General features: G+C 46.1%; 1 protein-coding gene across 1 annotated transcript; it reads left to right on the top strand.

Moving 5' to 3' along the window:
* The first annotated feature begins 3,604 nt into the window (after window positions 1–3,604).
* On the top strand, window positions 3,605–12,440 carry LOC148508523 (uncharacterized). Its single transcript, XM_088444422.1, has 2 exons — window positions 3,605–3,727; window positions 10,755–12,440. The coding sequence occupies exons 1-2, from the start codon at window positions 3,608–3,610 to the stop codon at window positions 11,058–11,060; spliced, it is 426 nt and encodes a 141-aa protein (XP_088300548.1). The 5' UTR covers window positions 3,605–3,607; the 3' UTR covers window positions 11,061–12,440.
* Window positions 12,441–15,744: the final 3,304 nt, after the last annotated feature.

Here is a 15,744-nt window from a genome sequence, read left to right on the forward strand (position 1 = left end):
GTTAATAGGGTATACAATCGGGAAACTGGCTGCCTTAATACTGACAGCCGGCTTCCCGACTGTCATATCCCGGCGAGGGTGAAATGCCGGGTGTCTACCTGTAGACACCTGTCATTTCCCCGACGCTGGGAGACTGGCGCCCTGCATCCCGATCGAAGGGATGCCGGGCGCCGCGAGCGGACAGCCGCGGCGGGGGGAGGGTTAGGTTTAGGGCACCCAGGGGAGACTTAGGGTTAGGCACCCCCCCGGGAGGGTTAGGCTAGGGGGAGGGAGGGTCAGGCACCCCCGGGGGGAGGTTAGGGTTAGGCACCCCCCCGGGGGACTTAGGCTTAGGCAGCGGGGAAGGAGGGGGGGTTAGGCACTTAGAGGGGAGATTAGGGTTAGGCACTTGGGGGGGAGGTTAGGGTTAGGCACCCCTAAGGAGGGTTAGGGAGTTAGGTTAGTTTATACTTGCCTTAGCGACGATTAGGATTTCCAGCGCTGTCGGGCTTCCGCTGCCGGGAACTCTGCTTTTGTCGGCCAGGCGCTACCGGGTATCGAACCGCCAGCCATGCGGCCGGCAGTTTTTCATACCGATTTCATTAATAGATGTAAGCAAGTCCATAATTAGTTGTTTAAATTGTACCGAATCCTCTTATGCTGGGTGCACACTGTGCAGACGGATCCGCCAACATGCAGATCCGCTGGCCCAGCAGCTGACCAGGAGAGCTATACACACTTACTGATCGGCCACTCGATGTGTCTCTGCTGACAACACAACTGGGCAGGCACTTGAATTCACAGGCAATCGTAGGAGCGGTTGGCTGACCGGCCGTACACACACAGCGAGATTCAGATGTGATATGTCTGCGAATAACGTTGTTCAGAGTCAGATCGGGGGTACTCCCCACCCGACGCGCTTGGAATATATATCAGCAAATATTGCCCAGTGTGTACCCAGCTTTCTCCTTCTTATATCGTCCATTGCTGACCAGGCATAATATAAAGTGCATCTTCATAGGTAGAACTAAAGTCGTCTCCGCTGCTGGTGGTTTTCCAAGATTGCAGCTATATCAAAAGATCATTGCAAGGATCGGCCTCACATTCAAGACTGATCACCGGCTGGTAGTATGGTCTCGTCCTTTACATGTTTCTCCGCCTACAATTCCTTCAGCGGCTTCCTCAGAAGGTAACGACTAGGGATGGACATCGGAAGCCGATGGTTAGCAACCATAAATGTTTCCGATTCGATGGAAGTACTCTCCAACAAATAGTGGATTTCTATGGTTGCCAGCCATCTGATGCAGCTTTACAATGCCTATGATATGCAGCTTTACAATGCCTATGATATGCAGCTTTACAATGCCCATCATATGCAGCTTTACAATGCCCATCATATGCAGCTTTACAATGCCCATCATATGCAGCTTTACAATGCCCATCATATGCAGCTTTACAATGCCCATCATATGCAGCTTTACAATGCCCATCCGATGGCTGGCTGTAGGGAGAGCACACACCGCTGCTCTGCAGAGTATTATAGCCTCTATTAAAGGTAAGTCCTAGATAAATTATTTAATGTGTCAGTATTAGGGACCCACCTTAAGAGGTTCACAGTGACGTGGTTAGGTTTACTGTTAGGCTTTGGGTTAGGCTCAGGGTTAGGCTTTGGGTTAGGGTTAGGTGTAGGGTTAGGCTCAGGGTTAGGATTAGAGTTAGGCTCAGGGTTAGGATTAGGGTTAGGCTTTTGGTTAGGGTTAGGTGTAGGGTTAGGTTTAGGGTTAGGCTCAGGGTTAGGATTAGTGTTAGGCTCAGGGTTAGGCTTTGGGTTAGGCTTTGGGTTAGGATTAGGGTTAGGCTTTTGGTTAGGGTTAGGTGTAGGGTTAGGTTTAGGGTTAGGATTAGTGTTAGGCTCAGGGTTAGGATTAGGGTTAGGGTAACGTAAGTAATAAACTGTATGCATTTAGAACCTTTCAACATCCTGGTGTTGACATTTCATACTGCGTCTGGATTAGGAATTCTGGAATGATCTGTAATGTTTCATCGCATGTATTTTAAAGAATACATTTACTGCTGTATTTTAAAATAGTTCAGTTCATTTAAAGAGGACCAGTCATGTTTCCAGTGACAGAATATGCTGATCAAACCAGTTGTTTTTCAGTTGGGTGCTCAAATACTATGTAATAAACCCGGCGTGCACCCAACGCTGCACTGCTGACACCTATGGCAAATTTTGGAGGATGAGGCATGAAAATGAAATCCGCATCCTGTGGCTCTGCTCTGCTCGTCTGAGCGTGGCGTGCTATGTGCGGGCCCTGAGTGCAGGGACAATGGCCCCCCTCACCTCTGGGCCCCCTGTAATAACAATAGTTCCACCACTGACTGCACTAATGATTCTCCCTCTTCCTCACAATGAATGGCACTGCTGGCTTTTGCTGGCACTGCTGGCTTTAGCTGGCACTGGAGGTTATGTACAAAGCACACCCTGGCCCGCCGAGATGGAGGATGGATCGAGATGCTGGGGGCATAGTCACATGAGGGGGGATAGAGCACATCGGGGCCCAAAATTAAGACTTTGCAGGGCACTTGGTTATGTCTCCCTTGAAATAGTACGCTTCTGTACCCGCTACCACCCCTCTTGGCACCCCTGAGCACACACCCACTGATCTCACAACACCCTCGTATGCAGAATCGGACTGGCTCAAAAAGGTATTGCCAGGTTCTGCTGCCAGTACTTGGGGATGCAGTCATATTGCTGGTAGACAGGATGCCGGGAGTCGATATACCGATGCCCGAACCCCGACGCGCGGCAATATGCCAACATCGATAACCCGAAGGTGAACAGGATACCAACATTGGCAGCTCGAACCGCTGGAATCCCGAACATCCAGATGGGTAGTAACTGCCTCTCTCCCCGGGGAATGGGTGGTTAGGTTTAGCCACCAATGGGGGGAGGGGAGATTAGGGTTAGGCACCCACCGGGGAGGGTTAGGGTTAGGCATGGGGAAGGGGGGGTTAGGGTTAGGCACCACTGGGGGGAGCTTAGGGTTAGGCACCCCCTGGTAGGGTTAGGTTTTGGGTGCGGGAAGGGGTGGTTAGGGTTAGGCACCCCCTGGTAGGGTTAAGTTTGGGGTGAGGGAAGGGGTGGGTTAGGTTAGGTTAAGTTTATTTGCACTTGGACCCCAGCAGAAATAATTGCAGTTTGTACAACCTATTACAGCTTCAGTGACACTTATGTAATTTGTAGTAAGATGCTTAGTAACTGATAGTCATCAGCTAACATTATCCGCAGTTAGGATCTCTCATGTATTAGGTGATAAACTCTAACAGCCTCTAATAAATACGGACACTCATCAAGTTTTCTATGAACCTGTTTGTACACATTAGAACATATTAATCTCAATTTAATTACAAACTTGTTGTTCTACTCCTTGAAAAAAAAAAAAGAAAACAGAAGTGGCCATGTCAGATGAAAGGCTTGTGCGGCCCTCGTAAATGACTCATATGATGGCGTCTTTGTGCGGATCACAACATGTCACAGCAGATAGCAGAGTGATGACTCAGGTATCTGGCGTCATGTATATAACGTGCTCAGGTGACAGCTCCCACTCACACGCCGGCTGTCACCATGGAGTGTAGCAAGAAATACAGAACATTCGGATCTCTGCCCATCAGCTCTCAAAACAAATGTGAATATATTCCCAGGACCCCAGAACAGGCACCTGGGAACCAGAGGAAACTAACTAAGGTAAATTTAATGTATTATTATTATAATTATTATTTTTTATGACAGTGTTAGATCCTCAGCTAAGTAATAGCCATGGCCAGTAACCAGTACTTAGCGGAGACACTAATAACTCATCACCCCATTGGCTGACCTGCCGCCAGTACTATTACTACAGTATTACAGACTCCCACACACCCCACAATAGTAATAGGGCAATAATAAAGTTAATTTTGCATGAATATAAAATGACTTTGGGTATAGTATATTAATAAGCCAGGTTGTGTAATGGAGCTGTCTGCATTCCTACACATAGTAAATAATGCTGAAATTCTGTGTATTCCCAGCGGTGACGTTGGGGAGTTTCTACAGTAACTCGTCACATGTACTGTAATATATAATGGTTTTATTAACAACATGTATATACAGTAAATACATAAGTAAGAACACTGATATAAAAATACTACATTAACATAGATTCTAATATTTATATCAGATAGTAACATATTTAGAAACAATGTATCTTTCCTAGTTTATATATGGGGAGGGTATGCTGGCTGGTGGGATTAGCAAATGGTAGATTCCATATAAAACTGAGATTTCCACCTTAGAGAGATTTGTAGTTCACAGTGCTGGCAAAACAATTTTAAAACTGTGTTTCATCATTGCAATTATTATTTACATTTTAAATGTATTTTTAAGAGATGGATTAAAATCATACTTCCCAACTCTGCCTGATTGTCGGGGAGACTCCCTGAAATAGCGGCAATCTCCCTGTCTCCCTGAAGAGCCTAGTAATCTCCCGATTGCACCTTACCCCCATTATGAATATGTTATATATAAAAATAAACAGATATTTACATTCAAATGGGATCATTAGTATAATTTCCCTGCATTGGGTATAAGGCACAATGATCCCTATGGCTACATGTATTTTCTGTAATGTATCAGTGTGTTTTCATCAAAAATTAGATCTTACTAACTGCTTTGTGGCTCATTTACATGTGGATGTAAGTCAGGTTTATGACACGCCTCTCAGATGTAGCAGTACACGCCTATCACATGATGTATGACACGCCTCTCAGATGTAGCAGTGCATGACTATCACATGTATGACACGCCTCTCAAATGTAGCAGTGCATGACTATCACATGTATGACACGCCTCTCAGATGTAGCAGTACATGCCTATCACATGTATGACATGCCTCTCAGATGCAACAGTACACAACTATCACATGATGTATGACACGCCTCTCAGATGTAGCAGTGCATGACTATCACATGTATGACATGCCTCTCAGATGTAGCAGTGCATGACTATCACATGTATGACATGCCTCTCAGATGTAGCAGTACATGACTATCACATGTATGACACACTCTCAGATTTAGCAGTACACGCCTATCACATGTATGACATGTCTGTCAGATGTAGCAATACACCCCTAGCACATGTATGACACGCCTCTCAGATGTAGCAGTTCACGCCTATCACATGTATGACACTCCTCTCAGATGTAGCAGTACACACCTATCACATGTATGACATGTCTCTCAGATGTAGCAGTACACACCTATCACATGTATGACACTCCTCTCAGATGTAGCAGTACACACCTATCACATGTATGACATGTCTCTCAGATGTAGCAGTACACACCTATCACATGTATGACACGCCTCTCAGATTAGCAGTACACACTCTTTACCGCCGTGCTCATAGGTGCTGCTCTCACAATCTCCCTGAAATTCTTTTTCAAAAGTAGGTAAGTATGAAATCAAATGGTACATGTATCCCAGGTGACCTTACATGTGCTCTGTGTGTATAATACTAGTGATTGCTGCCATGTGGTCCATGTGTGCCAGGCGGCATTACATGTGCTCTGTGTGTATAATACTAGTGATTGCTGCCATGTGGTCCATGTGTGCCAGGCGGCATTACATGTGCTCTGTGTGTATAATACTAGTGATTGCTGCCATGTGGTCCATGTGTGCCAGGCGGCATTACATGTGCTCTGTGTGTATAATACTAGTGATTGCTGCCATGTGGTCCATGTGTGCCAGGCGGCATTACATGTGCTCTGTGTGTATAATACTAGTGATTGCTGCCATGTGGTCCATGTGTGCCAGGCGGCATTACATGTGCTCTGTGTGTATAATACTAGTGATTGCTGCCATGTGGTCGATTTGCCAAATATTCACAATAATTTTATTTTAAAAGCTTTAACTGGAAAGGTGGCTAATAAATATTTTGTGGCATACTGTTACTGTATGGAAATAATATTTTTGGGGGGATTGTATAGATTGGGAGAAGTAGTGGTGACAATATGGGCCAGACAGGGCCGGAATGTCAGGTCTGAGATATTTGTAATGAATTTCCTGCTTGTTTCCAAATTGTGGGGCAAGCTGCCATATATGGTGGAAGGAGCTGTTCTCATTTCTCCAGCAGTAATCTGCATCTGGGGAGCTTATTTGGGCCCCATTTATAATTTAATATTTGCGTTGTATTCCCCAAAAACGCTCGTTTCCGGGGGTTACTCGCAAATATTAAATATATTTATTATGGAGGGGTCCCCGCAGCTTATGCCATCTGGATGATGGCATAAGCCTCTGTAGTCTATGGGCTACACATCGCCATACTAGCTGGGAGAGGGTTCCAAAGAAACATCCCCCGGCAATGGCCGCCTCGCGGTCACTTCACTCCCAGCACACAGCAGGGACGGGCTCCTGCGGGTGCCGATTAGTACATTAGACCGCTATGATCGCATCATGCAATACAATCATGGGTGCTAACATCACACCCAAATCGCATTACAAATGCCTTCATTAATAAATGGCCTCTTAGTTCTTTATGGGCTAGTGCGGAGTGTTACTTCTCTGCCTAATGTCAGCTATATCCCCGGAGGTGGGTTCATGCAGGTGGCATCCTGGCATCACAGGGTACAGAGTAAAAGACAGCACATTAATCTGTCCCAATGCCAACATGAGGGGGTAACAAGACATTACAGAGGGCAGTAGCAAACGCAGGATTTCTAGAGGGGGGTTTCCAATTGCCTGATTTTAGAGTGAGTGTGGCCAGTCCATGAAGAGTGTAAAATTAGCACTTATCCAGCTTTAATATGCATCATACAAAGTGTATTGTGTATCATAATTCCAGCATATACAGGACTAGCGTTCACAGTAACCCATTATATGCGGCAGTAGGGCCATCCTGCCTGAGCTGAATGTTTTTAGTTTAGATGTGGGCACCATTCCAGAGCATGGGAGCAAGTCCGGGAGTCTGGGGGAGCAGCAGAGGAACCTAGCACTGCCCTGGACATATACAGTCAGGTGCATAAATATTGGGACAATTACAGAATTTTCATTTTTTTGCCTCTATTCTCCACCAAACTGGCTTTGAAATGGAACAAACAAGAATGTGCTTTACCTGCAGACTTTCAGATTTAATTTGAGGGTAATTACATCCAAATCAGGTGAACGGTGTAGGAATTACAATGGTTTCTATATGTGACTCCCACTTTTTAAGGGGCCAAAAGTAATGGGACTATCAACTCAAAAGCTATTTCATGGACAGGTGTGGGCTATTCCCTCATTGTTTCATTATCAATTAAGCAGGTAAAAGGTCTGGAGTTGATTCTAGGTGTGACATTTGCATTTGGAATCAGTTGCTGTTGATCTCAATATGAGATCCAAAGAGCTGTCACTATCAGTGAAGCAAGCCATCATTAGGCTGAAAAATCAAAACAAACCCATCAGAGAGATAGCAAAAACATTAGGTGTGGCCAAATCAACGGTTTGGAACATTCTTAAAAAGAAAGAACGCACCGGAGAGCTCAGCAACACCAAAAGACCCGGAAGACCACGGAAAACAACTGTGGTGGATGACAGAAGAATTATTTCCCTGGTGAAGAAAAACCCCTTCACAACAGTTGGCCAAATCAAGAACACTCTCCAGGAGGTAGGTGTATATGTGTCAAAGTCAACAATCAAGAGAAGACTTCACAAGAGTGAATATAGAGGGTTCACCACAAGTAAACCACTGGTGAGCCACAAAAACAGGAAGACCAGATTAGAGTTTGCCAAACAACATCTAAAAAAGCCATTACAGTTCTGGAACAACATCCTATGGACAGATGAGACAAAGATCAACTTGTACCAGAGTGATGGGAAGAGAAGAGTATGGAGAAGGAAAGGAACTGCTCATGATCCAAAACATACCACCTCATCAGTGAAGCATGGTGGTGGTAGTGTCATGGTGTGGGCATGTATGGCTGCCAATGGAACTGGTTCCCTTGTATTTATTGATGATGTGACTGCTGACAAAAGCAGCAGAATGAATTCTGAAGTGTTTTGGGCAATATTATATGCTCATATTCAGTCAAATGCTTCAGAACTCATTGGACGGCGCTTCACAGTGCAGATGGACAATGACCCAAAGCATACTGCAAAAGCAACCAAGGAGCTTTTTAAGGCTAAAAAGTGGAATGTTATGCAATGGCCAAGTCAATCCCCTGACCTGAATCCGATTGAGCATGTATTTCACTTGATGAAGACAAAACTGAAGGGAAAATGCCCCAAGAACAAGCAGGAACTGAAGACATTTGCAGTAGAGGCCTGGCAGAGCATCACCAGGGATGAAACCCAGCGTCTGGTGATGTCTATACGTTCCAGACTTCAGGCTGTAATTGCCTGCAAAGGATTTGCAACAAAGTATTAAAAAGTGAAAGTTAGATTTAGGATTGTTTAGTTTGTCCCATTACTTTTGGCCCCTTAAAAAGTGGGAGGCACATATAGAAACCATTGTAATTCCTACACTGTTCACCTGATTTGGATGTAATTACCCTCAAATTAAATCTGAAAGTCTGCAGGTAAAGCACATCTTGTTTGTTTCATTTCAAAGCCATTTTGGTGGTGAATAGAGGACAAAATATGAAAATTCTGTCATTGTCCCAATATTTATGCACTTGACTGTATGTACATATTGGGCTCTATAGCAGCACATCCCTAACAGTGCATGTTTTCCAGATCTCCTAGTTGATGCACAGGTTATTTATTACTGACTGATACATTTTAAAAGAACCACAGGTGGTGCTAATTATTTCATTTGTGATACTGAGAAGAACATTCAGCACTAGTAAAATTCTATTACATTACTATTTCTATTGTGGGCTGGGGAGAGGGGTTTACAGGCAGACAGAAACCCCCCCTGCGTTTGCCTATGGAGGATGGGGAGGAACCTGTTTATTTATTCCAACCAGAAAATCACCTTTTGTGGCATGAATTCTGCGCAGCACAGAACAGCCCTGTGTGGGTAATACCTGCTTCTGCCTTTTCTGCTTATCTCAGCCCTAGGTCATTGCCATTAGAGATCTCCCATCGCGCGGGAAATATAGGAGCCAGCTTGGCAGGCGTGCTGCCTCATGCATTGTTTGGGTGACACAAGTCATTAAATTATTATGAGAGTCTCTCGCACATATCCAGGTGTGTCAGCAGTAAAAGAACAATTACAAGTTAATGAGTTTTTGGAAGAGGCACATAAACAAGATTGTGCTGAGAAAGTGGGAAATGCAGAACACACTGACAGGGCTGCAGCTTTATCCCCACAGTATGACGGGAGCAGCTCTCTCATTCTCACTGACATCCTGAGAGAATTAGGGCTGATCCCTCACATTAATATGACTTTCCTGTGTCAGGCCTGTACCCTCTGAGTAACAGGGGTGCAGACAGAGCGATGCTTCTCCCGAGCGAGAGCTGCAAACCCTTAGCTAGAGCTGCAAACCCTTAGTGCACTATTATTATTCATGTGCAGGTAAAGGAGCTGAGCTCTTGTGTCTCTGGTTAATCTAGTTCCCCAGTGACTAGTACTGAGAGGCTCCTGGGTCACTTACATTGTATCTAGGTGCGGTGTCCGCAACACATTCCTCTGTAGGACATAGTTTTAGGATGTGTAATGTTGTTACATGGGAACGGCCACTCCATCCACAGAGCAGAAAAATGTGATGAGAATTCCACCTAAGGGAATAGGAAACTAATACCCCTTTTCCACCTAAATTCCGGGTCTGACCCGGAGTTGGAACAAAGTTCCTATCCGGATCAGACCCGGAATTTTGCCGGCGCCGACTCGGGATATTCCCGAGTCAGCGCCGCTCACACCGCAGTCGGGTCTGCATAGACCCGGCTTTTGCAGAGTGAAAGTGGTCGCTTGGAGATGACATCATCTCCAAGCGCCACTGAAGCCGGACCAATCGGCCGGCTAGCAGCGCACTCCAGGTCATCGTGACCCGGAGTGCGCTGTTCTCACAGCAGGGTTTCACGGGCTACGCCCGTGTTAAACCCTGCTAGTTACCTGGGTTGGATTGCCTGGTCACTCGACCCGGCGAGCCAACTCTCTCCCCTTTTACACCAGGGAGCTGCCCGGGTTAACCCTTCAAAAACCCGGGTTTTAGCTCCGGTGTAAAAGGGGTATAAGTAAGAAGTGATAGACCTGACCGCACCCTAAAAAAATGGTGGTGTCTGTATATGATTCTGACATACCCATATAACTTGTATTAATGTCATATAATTTGAATTAATGTCATATAACTTGTATAATGTCATATAACTTTTATAATTGTCATATAACTTGTATAATGTCATATAACTTATATAATTGTCATATAACTTGTATAATGTCATATAACTTGTATAATTGTCATATAACTTGTATAATGTCATATAACTTATATAATGTCATATAACTTGTATAATGTCATATAACTTATATAATGTCATATAACTTGTATAATTATCATATAACTTATATAATTGTCATATAACTTGTATAATTGTCATATAACTTGTATAATGTCATATAACTTGTATAGTGTCATATAACTTGTATAATTGTCATATAACTTATATAATGTCATATAACTTATATAATTGTCATATAACTTGTATAGTGTCATATAACTTGTATAATGTCATATAACTTGTATAATGTCATATAACTTATATAATTGTCATATAACTTGTATAATGTCATATAACATATAATGCTTTGCTTTCAGGTGCAGGAAGCAGAGGCGGCTTCATTCCGCCGGTCGCCTGCTGGAAATGGACAACAGTCAAAACCCCAAATGAAGGAGTCCCCTCGTCAGACCCCGGCACCCCCCAAACGCAAGATGCCTGCACATGATCCATCCCGCGCAGTAATAGAGACCTCCCCATATTACGTGTATTATCAAATGGTGACCACCGAGGACGCAGAGGAGCTGCCGGAGGGAGACATGAAAGCCATGCTGACCGCACTTACCGTCATGGATGAAGACCTACCCAAAACAGCCAAATACCGACACTTCAGATCATATATGTAATGGGATCAAAGAATGATGGGACACACATGTACATTGTGGCTATATGATATACGGGCAACTACGGCTTATTGATTGCAGCTCCAGACTCTCCACCAGTTGGAGATAAATGGTGGGAGATAAAGAGAGGCGTCCTCATATACACGCAGACCCAAGCTTATGCGCCAGTCAGTGATAGGGGACTGCGCCATGGCAGACGGTTACATACAGTGGGGCGCTTCCAGACAGTGGTCCTTGGGCTCACACGCCACGTATGGGCCACCGGGAATTGTCCCAAGAATGGGGAACAGCTCATGAAAACCCAAAAAAACTTTCAGCCCTGAATTCTATTTAATCTAAGCGCTCGCCCTTGTGACCGAGACTTTTCCTCATGGCACCTCTCAGGAATTGCAGCTGAAAAAAGGAATCAGCAGTTTGCAAAATCCGAATATCCTACCAAATCCTATAATTATTTATACCGTGTGCAAAAAGCAAACCCTACAAAAAAACAATGTGCACAAAATGGCCACAATGCGGAGAAATGCGTCAGGTGCAAAATCCATTCTCAAATCACCTTCCAGTTATTGTCCATTCCCAGCAGCTCTGCAGATTCCCAGGCCCGGGGCCCATGGGGCAAACAATTTGGTCAGGAAGAATGATGCTTAATAACTACCCGGCACATTATACAGCAGACACCTGGATAGAGCAGTGACAGGTTCTGTACATACAATGTGCACCTACCGTCTAATACAACCATCGCTGACTACAGAAAGAGGCTCTCCCCCCCCGACCCTCACGTCAGAGATTCTCGGATACTTTCATATTTCATCCTCAGGATAATGAATAGAGGCACCGGCTGTTCTAAAGCTATCTACATCCACAAGTGATTTAATATAAAAGGAGACTTGTACATTTAAACATATTGTCTGGGTGCAAACTGATATTTATTTGTTTTTGAGGCATTAAAGGAAAGAAACTTGGAATTGGTTCAGCAAATAAAAGAACAGGCTTCACTCCCTGATTTAGATCTGAATACAATTTGGCACATCTCTCATAAGCTTACAAAGAGCTATTTACTAACATTGCATTTTGGAACACACCTGTCAGAAAACTACTGCAACCAATCAGGCTTGCACTAGACAGATGAGACCTAAATGCTGATAGGCCCAGTGCATATTGGACATGTAAATGCGCTGTTAGTAAATAAGCCCTCAGGATAACAATGATAATTACCAGTGACATGGAAGTGGTGGCAGCAGCTGTGGGGTCTGTTATTGTTATCAATAAAATGTTACAAATGTCAAGTAAATCAGCTGAGCAATGCTGACTAATTTATAGCATCATATTGTATGATTATTATTATTATTATTATTATTATTATTATTATTAAACTTTATTTATACAGCACCAACATATGATACAGAGAGTGTTTGATTATTCACATTTGGCCCTGTCCCATTGGGGCTTACAGTCTAATTCTCTGCCACACAAACAGAAGCTAACCTTCCTTAACCCACCAGTCTGGGAGGCAACCGGAGCACCCATAGGAAACATGGGGAAAGCACATACAAACTCTACATACATAGTATCCCAGCACTGTGAGACAACAATGCTAACCACTGTGTATCCATGCCTCCATTGAGTCTTTATTGTACCTTACATCATACATGCCAACCCTCCCTGATTGTCAGGGAGACTCCCTAAAATAGTAGCAATCTGAAGAGCCTAGTAATCTCCCTGATTCCACCTTACCCCCATTATGAAGCTGTTATATATATATATATATATATATATATATATATATAAAAACAGAGATATATACATTCAAATGTGATCATTAGTATAACTCCCTGCATTGGGTATAAGGCACAGTAATCCCAAGTGATGTCAGTAGTGGACGCCCTGTTCTATTAGAGCAGGACGTCCACTCGGGCTTGTGAGACCTAAGACCCTACCGCAGGGTCTCCTCGCAAGCCCGAAGGTCGCGATAATCATGACCATCTCCTGCCCGCTCGCACTAGCTGTGGCTGGGCACCTTTGCGAGCAGTCAGGAAAAAAAATAAATCCTCCCCGCCCTGATTCAGAACGTGCGCTCGCAAATAGCGAGCGCCTCTGAATCAGGCCCCATGTCTTTAGTAGAGTTGCAGAATGCCTGAGATGCAGACTTTACCCGGAAAATGGAAGTAGACACTCGTTGGGAACACAGAGCATCTTGCTGGGTCTAAAACCCACTGAGAGTATCGTTTACAGCACCCACGGGCATCTAATTGGATTTTGTCAGCCATGGGAATGTTCAGGGCTTGTTGAGTGTCAGTGAGTGACTGGAAGGTCTCAGCAGCATTTGTGTAAGAGCACAAGGGTCTGTGTAACGCCCCTCTATGCGAGGTCATTCGCCTGACACTGTTCATAGCAGTAAAGAACATGTGTAGGTCATTACACAGGCAGATCACATTACCCAGCAGCCTCTGCAGCTGCTCAGGAGGTCAGGAGCGCGTCACATAAGCAGTGTCAGGGGGTAAGGCCAGTGACGGGGAAAGTGAGCGGCAGTTATGCGAGGTCATTCGCCTGACACTGTTCATAGCAGTAAAGGACATGTGTAGGTCATTACACAGGCAGATCACAATACCCAGCAGCCCCTGCAGCTGCTCAGGAGGTCAGGAGCGCGTCACATAAGCAGTGTCAGGGGGTAAGGCCAGTGACGGGGAAAGTGAGCGGCAGTTATGCGAGGTCATTCGCCTGACACTGTTCATAGCAGTAAAGAACATGTGTAGGTCATTACACAGGCAGATCACAATACCCAGCAGCCTCTGCAGCTGCTCAGGAGGTCAGGAGCGCATCGCATAAGCAGTGTCAGGGGGTAAGGCCAGTGACGGGGAAAGTGAGCGGCAGTTATGCGGAGGTAACTGACCTGGGAGCAGGAGCTGTGCAGCTGAGGCAGGGAATTGGCATTGGCAACACAGGAGAACAGCCGGCTGCTCTCCTGGGCTGGTACCTTCTGAGGACGGGATGCATCAAAGCCACAAATGCGGGCAAACCCCCAAAAATGACATTTTCGGGTGTTTAACCGCATTTTTCATAAGCACCAATCCCCGGAACGCGATGCTTCCCTGTGAATAGATGCGGTGAGTCTTCAGATGACGTTAGCCTATAGAAGTCCTCAAAGCAGGGGCGTATCTATAATGGGTGCAGGGAGTGCGGGGCACAAGGGCCCCTAGGTCCAGAGGGGCCCCGCACCGCAGACCCTGCACCCATAGAATTACTTACCTCTCCGGAGTCCCATGTCGGCGCGGGGGTCCGGCGCTGTAAAAATGACTGGAAAATGGCCGCCGCAGCCATTTTCCCGTTGTTTGCATATGCACAGTACAGGGAAAATGGGCGCAGCGGCCATTTTCCCGGTAACCAGCGCATACTTTATAGACTCTGGGCACACTCTAGTGCCCAGAGTCTATAACTACGGCACTGGCCGCACGCAGCTCAGTGCGCTGCCGGACAGAGAGGAGGGGGCCCGTGTCAGAGACTGCACACGGGCCCCCTCTTCTCTAGAAACGCCCCTGCCTCGAAGAGTTGTGAGAGGGATCCAAGCGAATCCCTGCCAGGACCTCCTGCCGTGCGTGTTTTCTTCTGCACATGCGCAGAAGGATGCCAGAGGGACTTCTGTGTCATAGAGTGGGAAATCCGTCATTCTCAAAGGACAGCTCTTACCGAGAGAGCGGTCCTTTGTGATTTTTTTCATGCATACAGATGTAACTAATGTTGCCATGCATGCAAAGACTGACGGGATGCATCACATGCAAAATGCGATACGTCATACATCCCACCTCAGATCTGATACTCCAGGCAACCAATCCTACAAAAGGAGTCAGGACCTCATTCAGAGGCGGACGGAGGATGCAAGCGGTCGCTCAGAAACTGGGCGGCCACTTGCATCCTGACCGCCCGCCTCTGTTGTGGTCGTTAGGCTGTGGGTTTACACCCACAGCTCTAACGACCGCTCGGATTATGACCATCGCGACCATCGGGGCTTACAACGAGACCCTCGGGTAGGGTCTCACTTGTCGTAAGCCCCGGAGAGCTTCTGGCTCTGTCAGAGCCGGAAGCTCTCCACTGACATCACTAGTGATGTCAGTGAGGCCTCCCCCAAACGGTAGGCGTTCCCATGGGAACGCCTCCGTTTGGGCTGCCACCCCCCGGCCTGCCTTCCAAACGGGGCGAGCTGTCAATCAACATCGACAGCTCGCCCCCTTTGGATTGAGACCCGCTACGACCGGTGCTGTCGGTCGTAGCGAGTGTCACGCATGCGCACGATGGCGCCAGCGCCGTGGTGCGCATGCTCTGTGGGGGGCCATCGACCCGGTCCGAGCGCATCGGCGCTAACGACCGGGTCTGAATGACCCCCTCAGTCCCTGGCGGAGGGGATGATCCGGAGCTGTCCGCTGAGCTAGGTGCTGCACAGACCCTGAAGGAAGTTATTGTGGTCTGATAAGTATGAAACATAATAATAAAAGCACCAATCGGCATCATATAGAGCTGGAAGTTACATGGGGGAAGGATCTGTGAACTCAGACTCCCTAGGAAGCTCCCTCAGCAGCGACCCTCTGAGTGATCAGAAACTTGTGCCATGTGAAAACAAGATTTATGCAGGGTACACACTCAACAATGTCTACCCAGCCGATGTGTCGAGCAGCGGGTCCCGGCAGGAGTGCCGGCA

Source organism: Taudactylus pleione, unplaced genomic scaffold (genome assembly GCF_031769625.1).
Source record: "Taudactylus pleione unplaced genomic scaffold, aTauple2 ptg000362l, whole genome shotgun sequence".
Taxonomy (NCBI): Eukaryota; Metazoa; Chordata; class Amphibia; order Anura; family Myobatrachidae; genus Taudactylus; species Taudactylus pleione.

Coding starts and splice junctions, on each gene's coding strand:
- LOC148508523 (XM_088444422.1), top strand. CDS start 3,608: ATGGAGTGTAGCAAGAAATACAGAACATTCGGATCTCTGCCCATCAGC. Junction 3,728..10,754: donor ACCAGAGGAAACTAACTAAG/GTAAATTTAATG, acceptor CTTTGCTTTCAG/GTGCAGGAAGCAGAGGCGGC.